The 14222-nt window shown below is 46.1% G+C and overlaps 1 protein-coding gene across 1 annotated transcript in view; it reads right to left on the bottom strand.

The window, feature by feature from the left end:
- The window catches only part of BLTP2 (bridge-like lipid transfer protein family member 2), a 604102-nt gene that overhangs the window by 95289 nt on the left and 494591 nt on the right, over positions 1–14222 (bottom strand). Inside the window, exon 31 of the mRNA XM_086955158.1 lies at positions 7832–7953. Within this exon, the coding sequence (XP_086811284.1) occupies positions 7832–7953 (122 nt within the window). The remainder of the gene's footprint in view (positions 1–7831; positions 7954–14222) is intronic.

Raw genomic sequence — 14222 nt, 5'->3', positions numbered from 1 at the left:
AAACAACAGAGTAATTCACAACATGTGTTTTGGCAGAAAGATGGAATAGGGCTTACAATGCTGGGGCTCAGGTCGAGCTGCATCAAGCAGGAGTAGGGCGCTATGCCGGTAACAACATAATCTAGGAACAAAAGGATATGTTGTAGGTAAAGGGATAACTCCCCTATTCAGCGCTAGGGGGTGGCCTCCGTGGTTGGTCCTGCTTGGAGTGAGGGAGGGAAAAGGACAACTTACAGTTGTGTTGGCGGAATCAGGCCGATCACCTACTTCTCCGTGCTCGCTGCTTGGTAGCAACGAGACAGTGAGGGCGTGGCGCATAAATGCGTTTGTTTGCTTCCGGTGAAGCCCGTGTCAGTACGGGAGCCCGGGAGGGTCAAGGGTAGGCATGGTTACCAACCGGCGCAAGCGCATGCGCAAAGATGTGGTAAACAGTGGCTGACTGCTTGGGGTGGGCGTGGTTGCCGCCCGGCGCCGTAGTGAGGCTCAGCGGTTGGCATGGGAACTGAACGGCGCCGCGCCTGCGCAGTGGTGTTGTAAACACTGGCTGACGGGTGGAGGCGTGGTTGCCGCCCGGCGCCGTGTGTTTGCTCAAAGGGTCTGTTAGGAGCGATCTGCCATGGGTTGGTCTTAAAAAACTAGCTGAAACTAATGTCAGCTGGAGGAGGGATCTCACTGGGGCTTAATGGGGATGCCAAGTCGGTCATGAAACGGGCGGAAGTGGTGCCTACAGTCCATGGGGCCAAACTTTTGGGCTTGGATACATGGGGAAAGTGTTGCAAGACGAAGGGATGTTGAGCCTTCAGTCTATGGGGGCACATGTGTGCGCTGGGAAACATAGGAAGAGTTCTATAATTCGAAGACATGGGGGACTGGTTATAGTGTAAATGGTACTACAGCCTTTGGTTGCTAGAAGGCATAGGGGAAATGGGTGTAATGATAATTATCCTACAGCCATAGGAGGAATCATATGTATAGGAACTAATGTTGGTACAGACAGGTTAGTGGGAAAGAAGATTCATCTCAACACAGAATTCCATGGGATATTGTCATTAAGCCCATGGATGTGAGTGGAAAGTCTATATATCCATCTCTGTTCCTTTTCAAATAAGCGGGCCTGGATGTTAGGGCCTGCTTGCAGCTGTTCGATGACTGTCCACCTCATATCGTTGGTAGTATGGTGGGCCGTTAGAAAATGGTCTGTGAGTTTCGTCATGTTCTTTTTACATCTTATCGTGCTCCTGTGTTCACAGATTCGTTGTTTAATTTTTCGCGTCGTCATGCCGACATAGGGTTTACCACAGGTGCAGGTGATAAGATAAACCACATTGGAGCTATTGCAATTCGTATGGGACCTCTGCTCCCATGTCTTTCCTGGTTCCAAATTAATGGTCTTGGTATTTTCAGTGAGGTGACATACGCTACAGTCCCCACAGCGCGAATGTCCAGTGACTGGTGGTAGACCCCATATCTGAGTTAGTGTCGGTTCACTGGTATTGTGATTGTTTTTGGGTCTGGTGTTCACCAAGGTATTTTTTAGACTGTTCGCTTTTCTATATGAGAAGAGTGGTTTCTCCCAGTCGAATGATCCAGAGTTGATTATAGACCAATGTTTTCTGATACTTTTACTCACTTCATTGGAAATGACATTGTAGGTCGTCACACATGTCAGAGGTATATTCTCAGTGTCTTTTGCAATTTCCTCTAGAAGTGCTTGGCGTGGTTGGTTTCTTGCCCGTTGGCGGCATTTCTTAGTGATTTTGGTGGGGTATCCACGTTGAGACAGTTTGGTGGAAAGGTCATCTGCTTGTTCCCTGAAGTCCCGAAGATTGGTACAGTTCCTCCGTAGTCTTAAATATTGGCCGTAGGGGAGGTTCTCCCGTAGGGGCCGAGGATGAAAGCTTTCAAACCTGAGAAGGTTATTCTTAGCCGTGGGCTTGAAATGTGTCTTGGTGGTCAGGGTGTCCTGATGTTTTTGAATTTCAATGTCTAAGAAGATCATTTTTTCTTTGTCTATGCTGTGGGTAAAATGTAGATGTTGATCACGTGCATTGATCCAAGTGATAAAGGTTGTTAATATCTCTTGGGGGCCCTTCCAGATTGCTAGCACGTCGTCAATGTAACGGCGCCAGAACACCAGGTTTCCAAGATAGGGGTTGTTGGGCGAGAGTATATGTTGTGTCTCAAAATCAAAGACATAGAGTCCTGCTATGCTAGGAGCAAAAACACTGCCCATAGACGTGCCCCTTTTCCAGGGTTTCTTTCAGTACCTTGATTTTGATAGTTTCCAAGATGGTAAGGAGGTTTTTAGTATCTTTCAAGTAGGTTGCGGTCCCTTGCACAATCGGTTTTAAAAAATAGTCACAGAATCTAGACAATGGATTCTGTGACTATTTTTTAAAACCGATTGTGCAAGGGACCGCAACCTACTTGAAAGATACTAAAAACCTCCTTACCATCTTGGAAACTATCAAAATGGAGGATGATATGATATTGGTCAGCTTAGATATAGAGAGTCTCTATACCAACATCCCCCAAGACGCCACCATCAAGGTACTGAAAGAAACCCTGGAAAAGACCGTATGGGAATATAGAACACCCAAAAATTTCATCATTGACTGTGCCACCTTGGCTCTCAAAAGGAACTATTTTGAATTTGAGGGATCCTGTACCTACAAATAGGGGGCACGTCTATGGGCAGTGTTTTTGCTCCTAGCATAGCAGGACTCTATGTCTTTGATTTTGAGACACAACATATACTCTCGCCCAACAACCCCTATCTTGGAAACCTGGTGTTCTGGCGCCGTTACATTGACGACGTGCTAGCAATCTGGAAGGGCCCCCAAGAGATATTAACAACCTTTATCACTTGGATCAATGCACGTGATCAACATCTACATTTTACCCACAGCATAGACAAAGAAAAAATGATCTTCTTAGACATTGAAATTCAAAAACATCAGGACACCCCGACCACCAAGACACATTTCAAGCCCACGGCTAAGAATAACCTTCTCAGGTTTGAAAGCTTTCATCCTCGGCCCCTACGGGAGAACCTCCCCTACGGCCAATATTTAAGACTACGGAGGAACTGTACCAATCTTCGGGACTTCAGGGAACAAGCAGATGACCTTTCCACCAAACTGTCTCAACGTGGATACCCCACCAAAATCACTAAGAAATGCCGCCAACGGGCAAGAAACCAACCACGCCAAGCACTTCTAGAGGAAATTGCAAAAGACACTGAGAATATACCTCTGACATGTGTGACGACCTACAATGTCATTTCCAATGAAGTGAGTAAAAGTATCAGAAAACATTGGTCTATAATCAACTCTGGATCATTCGACTGGGAGAAACCACTCTTCTCATATAGAAAAGCGAACAGTCTAAAAAATACCTTGGTGAACACCAGACCCAAAAACAATCACAATACCAGTGAACCGACACTAACTCAGATATGGGGTCTACCACCAGTCACTGGACATTCGCGCTGTGGGGACTGTAGCGTATGTCACCTCACTGAAAATACCAAGACCATTAATTTGGAACCAGGAAAGACATGGGAGCAGAGGTCCCATACGAATTGCAATAGCTCCAATGTGGTTTATCTTATCACCTGCACCTGTGGTAAACCCTATGTCGGCATGACGACGCGAAAAATTAAACAACGAATCTGTGAACACAGGAGCACGATAAGATGTAAAAAGAACATGACGAAACTCACAGACCATTTTCTAACGGCCCACCATACTACCAACGATATGAGGTGGACAGTCATCGAACAGCTGCAAGCAGGCCCTAACATCCAGGCCCGCTTATTTGAAAAGGAACAGAGATGGATATATAGACTTTCCACTCACATCCATGGGCTTAATGACAATATCCCATGGAATTCTGTGTTGAGATGAATCTTCTTTCCCACTAACCTGTCTGTACCAACATTAGTTCCTATACATATGATTCCTCCTATGGCTGTAGGATAATTATCATTACACCCATTTCCCCTATGCCTTCTAGCAACCAAAGGCTGTAGTACCATTTACACTATAACCAGTCCCCCATGTCTTCGAATTATAGAACTCTTCCTATGTTTCCCAGCGCACACATGTGCCCCCATAGACTGAAGGCTCAACATCCCTTCGTCTTGCAACACTTTCCCCATGTATCCAAGCCCAAAAGTTTGGCCCCATGGACTGTAGGCACCACTTCCGCCCGTTTCATGACCGACTTGGCATCCCCATTAAGCCCCAGTGAGATCCCTCCTCCAGCTGACATTAGTTTCAGCTAGTTTTTTAAGACCAACCCATGGCAGATCGCTCCTAACAGACCCTTTGAGCAAACACACGGCGCCGGGCGGCAACCACGCCTCCACCCGTCAGCCAGTGTTTACAACACCACTGCGCAGGCGCGGCGCCGTTCAGTTCCCATGCCAACCGCTGAGCCTCACTACGGCGCTGGGCGGCAACCACGCCCACCCCAAGCAGTCAGCCACTGTTTACCACATCTTTGCGCATGCGCTTGCGCCGGTTGGTAACAATGCCTACCCTTGACCCTCCCGGGCTCCCGTACTGACACGGGCTTCACCGGAAGCAAACAAACGCATTTATGCGCCACGCCCTCACTGTCTCGTTGCTGCCAAGCAGCGAGCACGGAGAAGTAGGTGATCGGCCTGATTCCGCCAACACAACTGTAAGTTGTCCTTTTCCCTCCCTCACTCCAAGCAGGACCAACCACGGAGGCCACCCCCTAGCGCTGAATAGGGGAGTTATCCCTTTACCTACAACATATCCTTTTGTTCCTAGATTATGTTGTTACCGGCATAGCGCCCTACTCCTGCTTGATGCAGCTCGACCTGAGCCCCAGCATTGTAAGCCCTATTCCATCTTTCTGCCAAAACACATGTTGTGAATTACTCTATGTTGTTTATGTTTGTTAGTCCAGTTTGTCTCTTTCTGTTGACCACGAACCCTGAACAGGTCCTACAAAAAGCGATTAATCACCACTTAGCTGGCACCGGCGGTACAAAATATGAGCACTCCGACTTAGTGCACCCCAGACTACGATGCCAGCATGTATTTTATAAAGCACGCACTAAGGCTTAAATCAGACCTTATTTTTTAGATATTTTAACTCTAAAGCTATGAGCACGTTTGCACAGCACCTGTAGACACGCTCTGCATCGATGAAGGCACTGTGTCAACCACCACTGTGGAAAGCCAGAATAATTGCACGTATCCTGCACTCTATCACTGCACTACGTAACAGGATAGTAATTATTTTATTCACTTTTCTTCCTTTTCCACAGGTTTTTCAGCACCCTTAATTTTAGGTGTGCGTACCCAGAAGTCTATTTTTCTTCTGGTCGTCCGAGGATTTAGGGCTGGGTGTGTCTTTTAGGGGGCACATACCACCCACTTCCTTGTTTTGGTCCTGAGGAATACCAGGGATTTTCCCCTGATGGTAGAAACATGTCGACCAACACATAAAACAGAGATAAGTAGGTCGTAACTTCCCTACTACTATCTCACCGATATTTTTAATTTTGTCCAGTTACTTTTTTATTAAACTTTATATAAAAGCATACCAGGACAATTTAAACACTTACACTCTTTTTTGTTTGCACCCCACATTTAACTACCAGCTCCACTGCAATTGCAGGTGTTGAAGCACACCCAAGTGACGCTAGGCCACTTGGGTGGGCCCCGATGATGAAGCAAGTCACCACTAGGTGGTGAGTGAGGGGTTTCCTAACAAAGGAACAATGTTTCCTGAGTTTAGACAAAAGCCTTCAGTTACCCTCATCGGGTAGTACTCCTCCATTTTGTTCTTTCAAACCTTGACCAGGGAATCAGGAGTATTCCCCGTCCGACGACTACGGACACAACTCCTTACTCTCCTACTTGTTTTTCAAGGTACCAAACATAGAACAGTATTACTTAACAGCACAATTGCAGTGGGTAGCAAAGTGGCTGGCTGATCGCTACCTCTGTGACACAACGACCACTCAACCGCCCTGGTCCTTAACTGCCCTGACTAGGCAGTTTCACCATTGTGGGTAGGCAAAACCACCAGAGTCACACCTGCTTAATGTGGCATACAGATGTTATCACAGGAGCCTGTATATCACACGGAGTGTGTCGCCATATGAGCCTGCTTTCCCATTGGAAGGCCCACCTAGGGGATGCTTCATAACTACAGGAGTCGAGCTATGTGGCTGGCGGGATGCGGGGATTCAAGATGTGGGAGACTTGTACCAGGAAGGTACCCTAATTCCATATGATACATTGGTGGAGGAAGATTGCAATTCCTGCTACACCGCTCGCTATTGGCTGCCCTTGCCTCAAAATGGAGAGACCTGACCAGCGAGCTCCTAACACATCTCACCATCGAATACTTGCATATAATGGGGAGAGGTGGGCATCTCACGTAGTGGTTTGCTGCTTCCCTGAGACAATACACTGCAATCACATTGGCCACTGAGACTTCACAGGGAGGGGGATCTGAGCCGCCCACTTGCAGACCGAGACTGGACCTCGGTGCTGGAGGGTCCAGTGCATATCCCAATGCCAGGTACAGTTTTACATTATGCAGAGGGCATTCCTCACTCCTGCTAAAATGAGTCAGTACTTTAGCTGCGTTGACGCCGCCTGCCCCCACTGCCACCTTATAGACGCCGAAATACTGCACATGTTGTGGGAGTGTCCCAGCTTACAGGAATACTGGAGGGAGGTAGAGAGGACGCTTTCTCAAAGCACGGATCGCACCGTTCCGTTTGAGTGGAAGACCTATATTCTGCACCTCTACCATAGAAGCAAAAAACACAGTGATATCTTGTTTCCTAGGTCTAGGAATAGCAGTGGCTAATAGGTGATCACCAGGAGATAAAAGGGCTCTGAGTCCCCTCATACATTGGCGTGGAGGCGTTCCATGCTGATATGAGCTAAAGCAGAGAGTGCTGCACTACAACCGGAGGGCACACTTGGTATTGGCAAGACACCACTTGCTACAAGCAGGGATGAGATATTGGTCGAGCTGCAACACATTCACAGAACTGACATAGACGCAGTGCCCTCGGCTGACAATAATGCCTCGGAACACACACTGGAAGGGAAGGTAAGGCACTGATGGGGAAGTGGTTCTGAGTTAATGGCTGGCAGACAAGGTAGCACAATACCCAACGATAACCTAAAGGCACACACCAGACTCCCCTTACCAAAGGCAGCAAAGTGGACACATCGATCAAGGGAACCAGGAAGAGCTCCAGTTTATCACACAATCACCGGTTATGTTTTATGTTGTACCGTTTCATTATTACCCGCCTCCCCTGTTAACAGACCACTACGTGGTAGGCAATTACAGGGTCGACACACATTAGATACTGAGGATCTCCAGCTGACATCGATGGCCTATGTGTGATAAACAAACGCACATAGCAGAAGCAAGTGTGCATTGCTGATAGAGATATGTACCCGTCCTATTTGCAGCTGTGTCGCTGTATACTCACCATTAAAGAACCAAACGGCTGACACAATAAAATGTGATGTGTACTATGCATGTCTGTATTGTAAATTAAAAGGTAATAAAACAGATTCAAACAAAAAAAGAATGGTAAAGCATTCACCAGAGCAATCCTTCAGAGAACATGGCTTCTATGTGCGCCCAGGTCCGAGTGCTTCAGAGGCAGATCTCAAGATGCAGAGAGCCACTGGAAACCAAGGCCTGAGGCCTTTGTTGTCTGACGCGAGAAGACAGCAAATGGTGAGATTTGATCTCCCCTCCCCCCACATCCTTCTGCGTTTACACTTTTCACCACCTCATCACAATGTATTACCGGATAAGGATATTCAGCTCTTCGCTCTTTTGCTGCATGTCTGCCTTCTCCTGGCTCAGCTGGGCCTGTAGTTTCTGATGTATGTCGTGCAGGGTATCATTCCTGCTTTCATCCTGTAGAGACTGAGAGAACACTCATTTATTTCAGTGGACATACATGTGATCACTGCAATACCATAATGTGACTTGCTAGAACTAAAGGAGGGCCAACGCACCCATACCTAAAATAAGACAGAGAGAATATCACCTAAAGTGGCAGCCCAAATAAGAAACCAACTACCTTCACCCTTACACTCAGAGAAAGTTACTGATTTGGTGGTTTGGGTCTCTATTAGATAGATCCTTTAGGCAATTATGTGACCAGGGAGAGCTCTGTATGGCTGTGAATACCATAATATCAGCAGATACTGTAGGTCAGCCAATAAAGTTCATAACATGGGCTGCATGTGGTTTCAGTGCTGAAATAGGAAGGTATGTAGGGCAATACTAAGGTGCACTGGCAGAGTAAAGTGGAAGTCTTAAAGCTTAAACAGCACAAGACGCTGCAGGGCTTGAAAGATATTTCTGTGAAAATACTACTTCTGGGAGAGCAGAGGATACTTCAAGTCAAGAGTGGGTGCAATGGCAGAACTACAGACTATATTGAGAGAGGGGGTGTGCTATAAGTCAGAATGATTGTGTACAGTTAAAGTGGGGCAGGGGTTATAGCATATGAATAGGATAGGGTGCTGCAGGCTAGGATGTGTAAGTGCAGTTAGGTATGGGTATGGATTACACTACTTTAATACAATGAGATGGTGCAGGCCAGAATTGGGTATAATGGCACAGCAAGAGGGGTGCAATTCATAACTGAAGTGTACTGGCAGTGTTGCATAGAAGGGTAAGCACTGGAAGTGTATGTCAGGATTTAACTACGTTGACCGACTTGTGCAGGGTAAACAATGAGAATAGAATCTATCTTACTTGTCATTTGAAGTACATTGGTCAAATAGTAAATTCTTTAGCAGCTATGCAACTCTCATATGAGGAGTATCCAGGTCTGACTCTCCCAGCTACAAGCTAATGGGTCCCACAAATTGTTTACATGATGAGCTAACCTCACTTTCCAAGTGTTACAACAGGAGTTATTACATCTCAAGCAACATATCTGGAGTCTTTATATTAACAGTAACTTTTACTACATTACATTGGGAGTTGTTACATTGCATGTAAGCAATAACAAACCTTAAATGCACTTTACCTTTAATTAATCATATACACAAACATACATATATATATCCAATGAGAATCCTCTGACCTCCACACCCACGGCGTGGCGAAAGAAGGAGACAGACCCCACGGCTTCAGGCAAGATGTTGCTTTTATTAAAAACCTTCCTGGCGACGCGTTTCGAGTAACTGGTACTCTTGATCACACACGATACATATATATATATAAATAGAGAGAGATTATTACACAGTGACGGTCACCACTGTGTAGTTATAGTTAGGTCAGAGTTTCCACAGTAGGAGAGGTTTTTTTATAAACACTTTGGTGTCATTTGACAAATTTTTACAAAACATTTCAATAAAACGTGTTCATCCACCTGAGCTCCTTCCTGGAAATGGGGTGATCAGGCAGGCAAGGCAGTGGAGTAAAGGGGTGGTTGGGAAGAATGGAACGATACTGAAAAATTAAATATACAGAAGTACACAAAATCTGACAGAAAGCTACATCTTTATTCATTGGTATCTGCCAGAATGAGAGGATACGCATTTAGCTGTAAAATTCTTAAAATAAGTGAAATTGGGAAAAGTGTTAAGCGTGATATATCTATATCCTCTCTAGAACTATTTAACCTTTAAATATAAAAAAAAGACACCTCAACTTAAAGAGGCTCAGCTTATTGGAATAGATGTCGTAATAGCGTCTGTCACACGGCTGCGCCAGTATGCTGTGTTGATTCTAAGCAGTAGTGTTGCATGAATGTGTGAGTGCTTTTCCATGTAGCAGCACAACAAATCTTCTCTAGTGGAATGCGTGCGAACAGAGCAACTGAAGTGGAAACTGCTCTTGTCCAGTGGGCTTTAGCTTTTTTTTTTACAAGAGGTTTTCCCGTTTCAGTATGGCAAAATTGGATTTTCGCTGAGCACCATCTGGCAATGGTTTGTTGTGTCACAGCTGAGCCTTGGCAACTTTGACCAAAAGCTACAAATACTCTTAGTTGCTTGCAAACAGAATTTGAGGCATCTTTTAATGTCCCTAGTGTTTAGCGCCTGTTCAGCTTGTGTGGTTGGGTTAGTAGAAAAAAGTTAGAAGAACTACAGGTAGAATGAGGGGAAATTGGGAAGGAACCTTAGGGAGAAACTTCGGGTTCGTTCTAGGAAGCACAAACTCATTTGTGAAGGGAAGAAAGGTTTTCTGAAGGGTAAAGGCCTGTATTTTACTGACCCTTCTAGTAGATGTGAGCGCAAGGAGAAGAGCAACCACATGAGAAATTTTAATTCAGCCTGATGAATAGGCTCAAAAGGCTGCTTCATTAGCTGTGAAAGGACCACATTAAGATGCTATTATGGGAGGGAGGACGCACCGGAGGGAAGGCTCAGTAGAGTCCTTTCATGAATTGTTTAACAAGCCTTGTGGAGCAGAGAGAGATGATGTTTCCAGAGGTTGTATGTACCTAGAGATTGCTGCAAGGTGAACTTTCAATGAAGATTAGACTAGGCCTGACTTGGCCAGAGAGAGAAGGTACGGCAAGATCTGCTCAGGAGAGGCTTTGAAAGGATGTAATTCATTCTGGAGATACCAGTGACAAAATCTCTTTCACTTCAACCTGTAAGTCTTGGTGCCTTCAGCCCTAGATTCAGAGAGAATATCTCTGCATTCTTGGGAGAGGCTTAGATTTCTAAATTCACAGAACTCAGGAGTCATGCGTGCAGATGATGAAATGCTGGTTCCAGGTAACATATTTGACCTTTGCTCCGAGTCAGGAGAGACGGCTTTGGTAGGAGGCAAATGGACCTGGACTCTGAGAGGAGGAGAGTCTCACAAAACCAGTGTTGTCTGAGCCACTTGGGAGCGACCAACAGGAGACAACGGTGCTCCACCTTTATCTTGGTGAGGGATGGGGGAAAAGTGTATGGATAAATCCCACACCAGTGCATCGAATGGGTATTCCCCTATGATCCTGGGAGGGAAAAACAACTGGCGTAAAACAGGCAATTGGTACTGGTTTCTGTTGCGAAGAGATCCATCAATGGTTTCCCCGACAGAGAGAATATCCTGTTGAGTTGCCATTGTTCAAATTCCCACAAGTGACAGATGTTCCTGGTCCTACTCAGGGCATCTGTGAGTGTGTTGTGGACTCCAGACAGTCAGCCTTTAATGATATGTTGTTGTGGACTCCAGATAGATGTTCAGCCTTTAATGATATGTTGTGCGCTGCAAGCCAATCCCAAGGGTCTTGGGCTTCCTGAGATAACGTTAGCGACCAGATTCCTGCTTGTTTGTTGATATAATACATACTGGTTGTATTGTCGGTACGAACCGGCACAGAGGAGTTTGTGATCCTTGGGAGGAAGGCTTGCAAAGTAAGAAAATGGCTTTGAGCTCTAAGCTGTTGATGTGAAGAGACTTCTGACTTGTGGACCACCTTCTCTGGATCGGAAGGTCCTGTATGTGCTCCCTCTCCCAGCCTTCCATGGAGGAGTCGTAGTGATGACAAAATCTGTCACTAGCTGTAGAAAAGTGAGGCCTTGAGATAGATGTGGTATGTGCGATAACCATACCAAAGTGGACAATATCCAAAGAGAGATAGAGATCAAGTCCACGAAGGACTCTTCCAACTGGATCCTTCGCTTGCAACAGTCTCATCTTGAGGCGAGCCAGGGGAACCAAGCTTATGGCTGAAGAGATTACCCCCAGGAACAACTTGCCTCACAGAAACTACTGTGTTCCTGCAATATTTTGAGCCAAACGTGCCAAATTGGTTTGCCTTTCTTGGGAGAGGAAAGCACTGTTCTGAAAGGTATTGAGATAGGCTCCCCGGAATGTCATGATCTGACTGGGTGTCGTGGAGAACTTCTTCCAATTGACTGAGAGGCCTAGCCCACAAAACAAGGAGAGGCAAGCTTCTGTTGCTTTGGTAGCTTGTTCTGGAGTTGGGGCTTTTAGTAGCCAGTCATATAAGTAAGGGAATACTTGATGATCTTGTTTTCTGAGTGTTGCTGCTACAGGTGCCATTCACTTGGTGAATATGCGAGGTCTGGACTTAAGACCGAAGGGTAGGACTTTGAATTGGTAATGGATAACAACCAATGTGAAGTAAAGATATTAGAGGTGCTTGGGTTTGATGGCAATATGGAAGTATGCATCTTCCAGGACTTGGGTTTGATGGGAATATGGAAGTAGGCATCTTCCAGGACTAGGGATATCATGAAATTCCCGCTGTTGAGTCCATGGAGGATGGCGCAGAGAGTGATCATCCGAACGGTTTGTTTGCGGAGGAATTTGCTTAGTTTCCGGAAATCTAGGATCGGTCTCCACTCCCCGGTTTTCCTGCGGATGAGAAAAAAAGGGAAGTAGAATTCTTCTAGTTTCTGTGGCCTTAGGACCTTCTCTATTGTCCCTTTGGAGAGTATTAAGAGGGCTTCTTTCCTCAATAAGTGAAGATTAGGGGGGAGGGGCTCTCTTTGGCGGTGTGGGTGGTGGTCTTTGTGTAAACTCCAGGGTATGGACATAGGTAACAAGGTCCAATACCCACTTTTCTGAGGTGAAGGCTTGCCAGTGAGGGAGGTAATGGGATATCTTCACACCAATGGGATGAGAAGATGTCACAGCTGGTACCTTGAGAAAGACAAGATTTGCGACCGGTGACATGGCTCAGAGTGGGCTGTCATCTATGAGGCCCTTGTTTGAAGAAACCAGCTGTAGAGGATTGTCTATATGATTTTTGTTGGTATCCTGTTCAGTATTGTGGCTGGTACTGCTGTGTGCGCTGGTATCTGCCTTGTATGATGAGAGCCCACGGCCACGTGCTCCTCTGAAGGGCACCTCGTGGTATTGGAGCATGCCTAAGGACTATGCAGTATTGGTGTCAGTCTTAATGGCAAGTCGTCTATATGCTTGCCAAATAGTGTGGCACCATCGAAGACCATATCTAGAATCTTCGACTGGGACTCCAGTCAAAATTAGTTCACCTTTAACCACCCATGGCGTCTTAAAATGACTGTGCCGGCTAGCTGACGAAAGCCTTGGAATGTAATGTCCATGGCGCATTCTAAATTTTGGACAATGTCCATTTACCTCCAACAGAATCTTCTGTGCTTCCTTCTGACTATCCTCAGGAATGAGGTAGATGATATCCCCAATATCAGACCACATTTGGCGTTCATAGTGGCCTATGATGGCAAGGGAGTTTGCTGCCCTCACTGTGATTGCGTACATGGCCGAAAACCTTTTCCCTATATTATCCAGGAGGCATCCCTCATTATCAGGTGGTGCAGAAGTACGAGCACCTGGGTTTTTCGACCTCCGCTGCTCTGCCTGCAAGATAACGGAGTCAGGTTTGGGGTGTCCTGTCAAGCATGACAGGGAATCCTCAGGCACCCTGTACTTCTTGTCGTGATACGGAAGGACAGATGGTACAATGGCAGGGTTGTTCATGATTTTCACTCCTCTTGCCAAATGTAGTGAACAATTGGCATAGAGAGAAGAGATTGTCTGGCCTACTCTTTGAACTCACAGAGAAAGCAGTCAGCCTGCTTCACTGCCATTAGAAGTTGAAACCTTGTTGTAGCTCTCAGCATTAGGTTATGAAAACTTCCAATATCTCCGGGAGGTGAATCGGTCGGGCGAGGTGGAGCTGGGGATGGAGTTGGGACTGTCGGAATTTTTACCTCTTACATCTCTTCATCCAAGGATGGAGGGTCCTTCCGTGGTCATAATTTGACATGGGATGCAGGTGTCATCCTAGGTGTAGTTGGCGGTTGAAGGCCTGGCGGAACAAGAGGGATAGCAGGTGGTGATGGTGGAGGATCAATATGCTGCTCTTCTGGAAGTTGTGGGAAATGCTTCCTATAATCTGAGAGCATGACTTGGAGACCCTTCACCAAGGAATCAGGAAGAAGTGAAGTGTCCCGCATAGGAGGAGGGTCAGAGTAGTATCCACATTGCTGATAATATCTAGACGAGGGAGGATAATACTGTTGAAAATATTGTCCTTTGTCCTCAATCTTCGTCTTCCTCCTGGCATTTGACATTCAGCTCAGAAGAACAGTGAGCTGCGCCAAAGAGCAGGCCATCATCATCCGACTCTTCAATGTTGAGTAGGTGGTTAAGAGGCAGGGGTGAGACCTTGCCAGGTGGCGTGACTCCAGGGTGTAGGAAGGTCCCGGAGATCATAGATGGAGGTG

The sequence above is a fragment of the Lissotriton vulgaris genome, chromosome 2_1 (assembly GCF_964263255.1).
Source record: "Lissotriton vulgaris chromosome 2_1, aLisVul1.2, whole genome shotgun sequence".
Taxonomy (NCBI): Eukaryota; Metazoa; Chordata; class Amphibia; order Caudata; family Salamandridae; genus Lissotriton; species Lissotriton vulgaris.
Note: the sequence above shows the minus strand (reverse complement) of the source record. Positions and strands in the feature narration are given on the sequence as shown.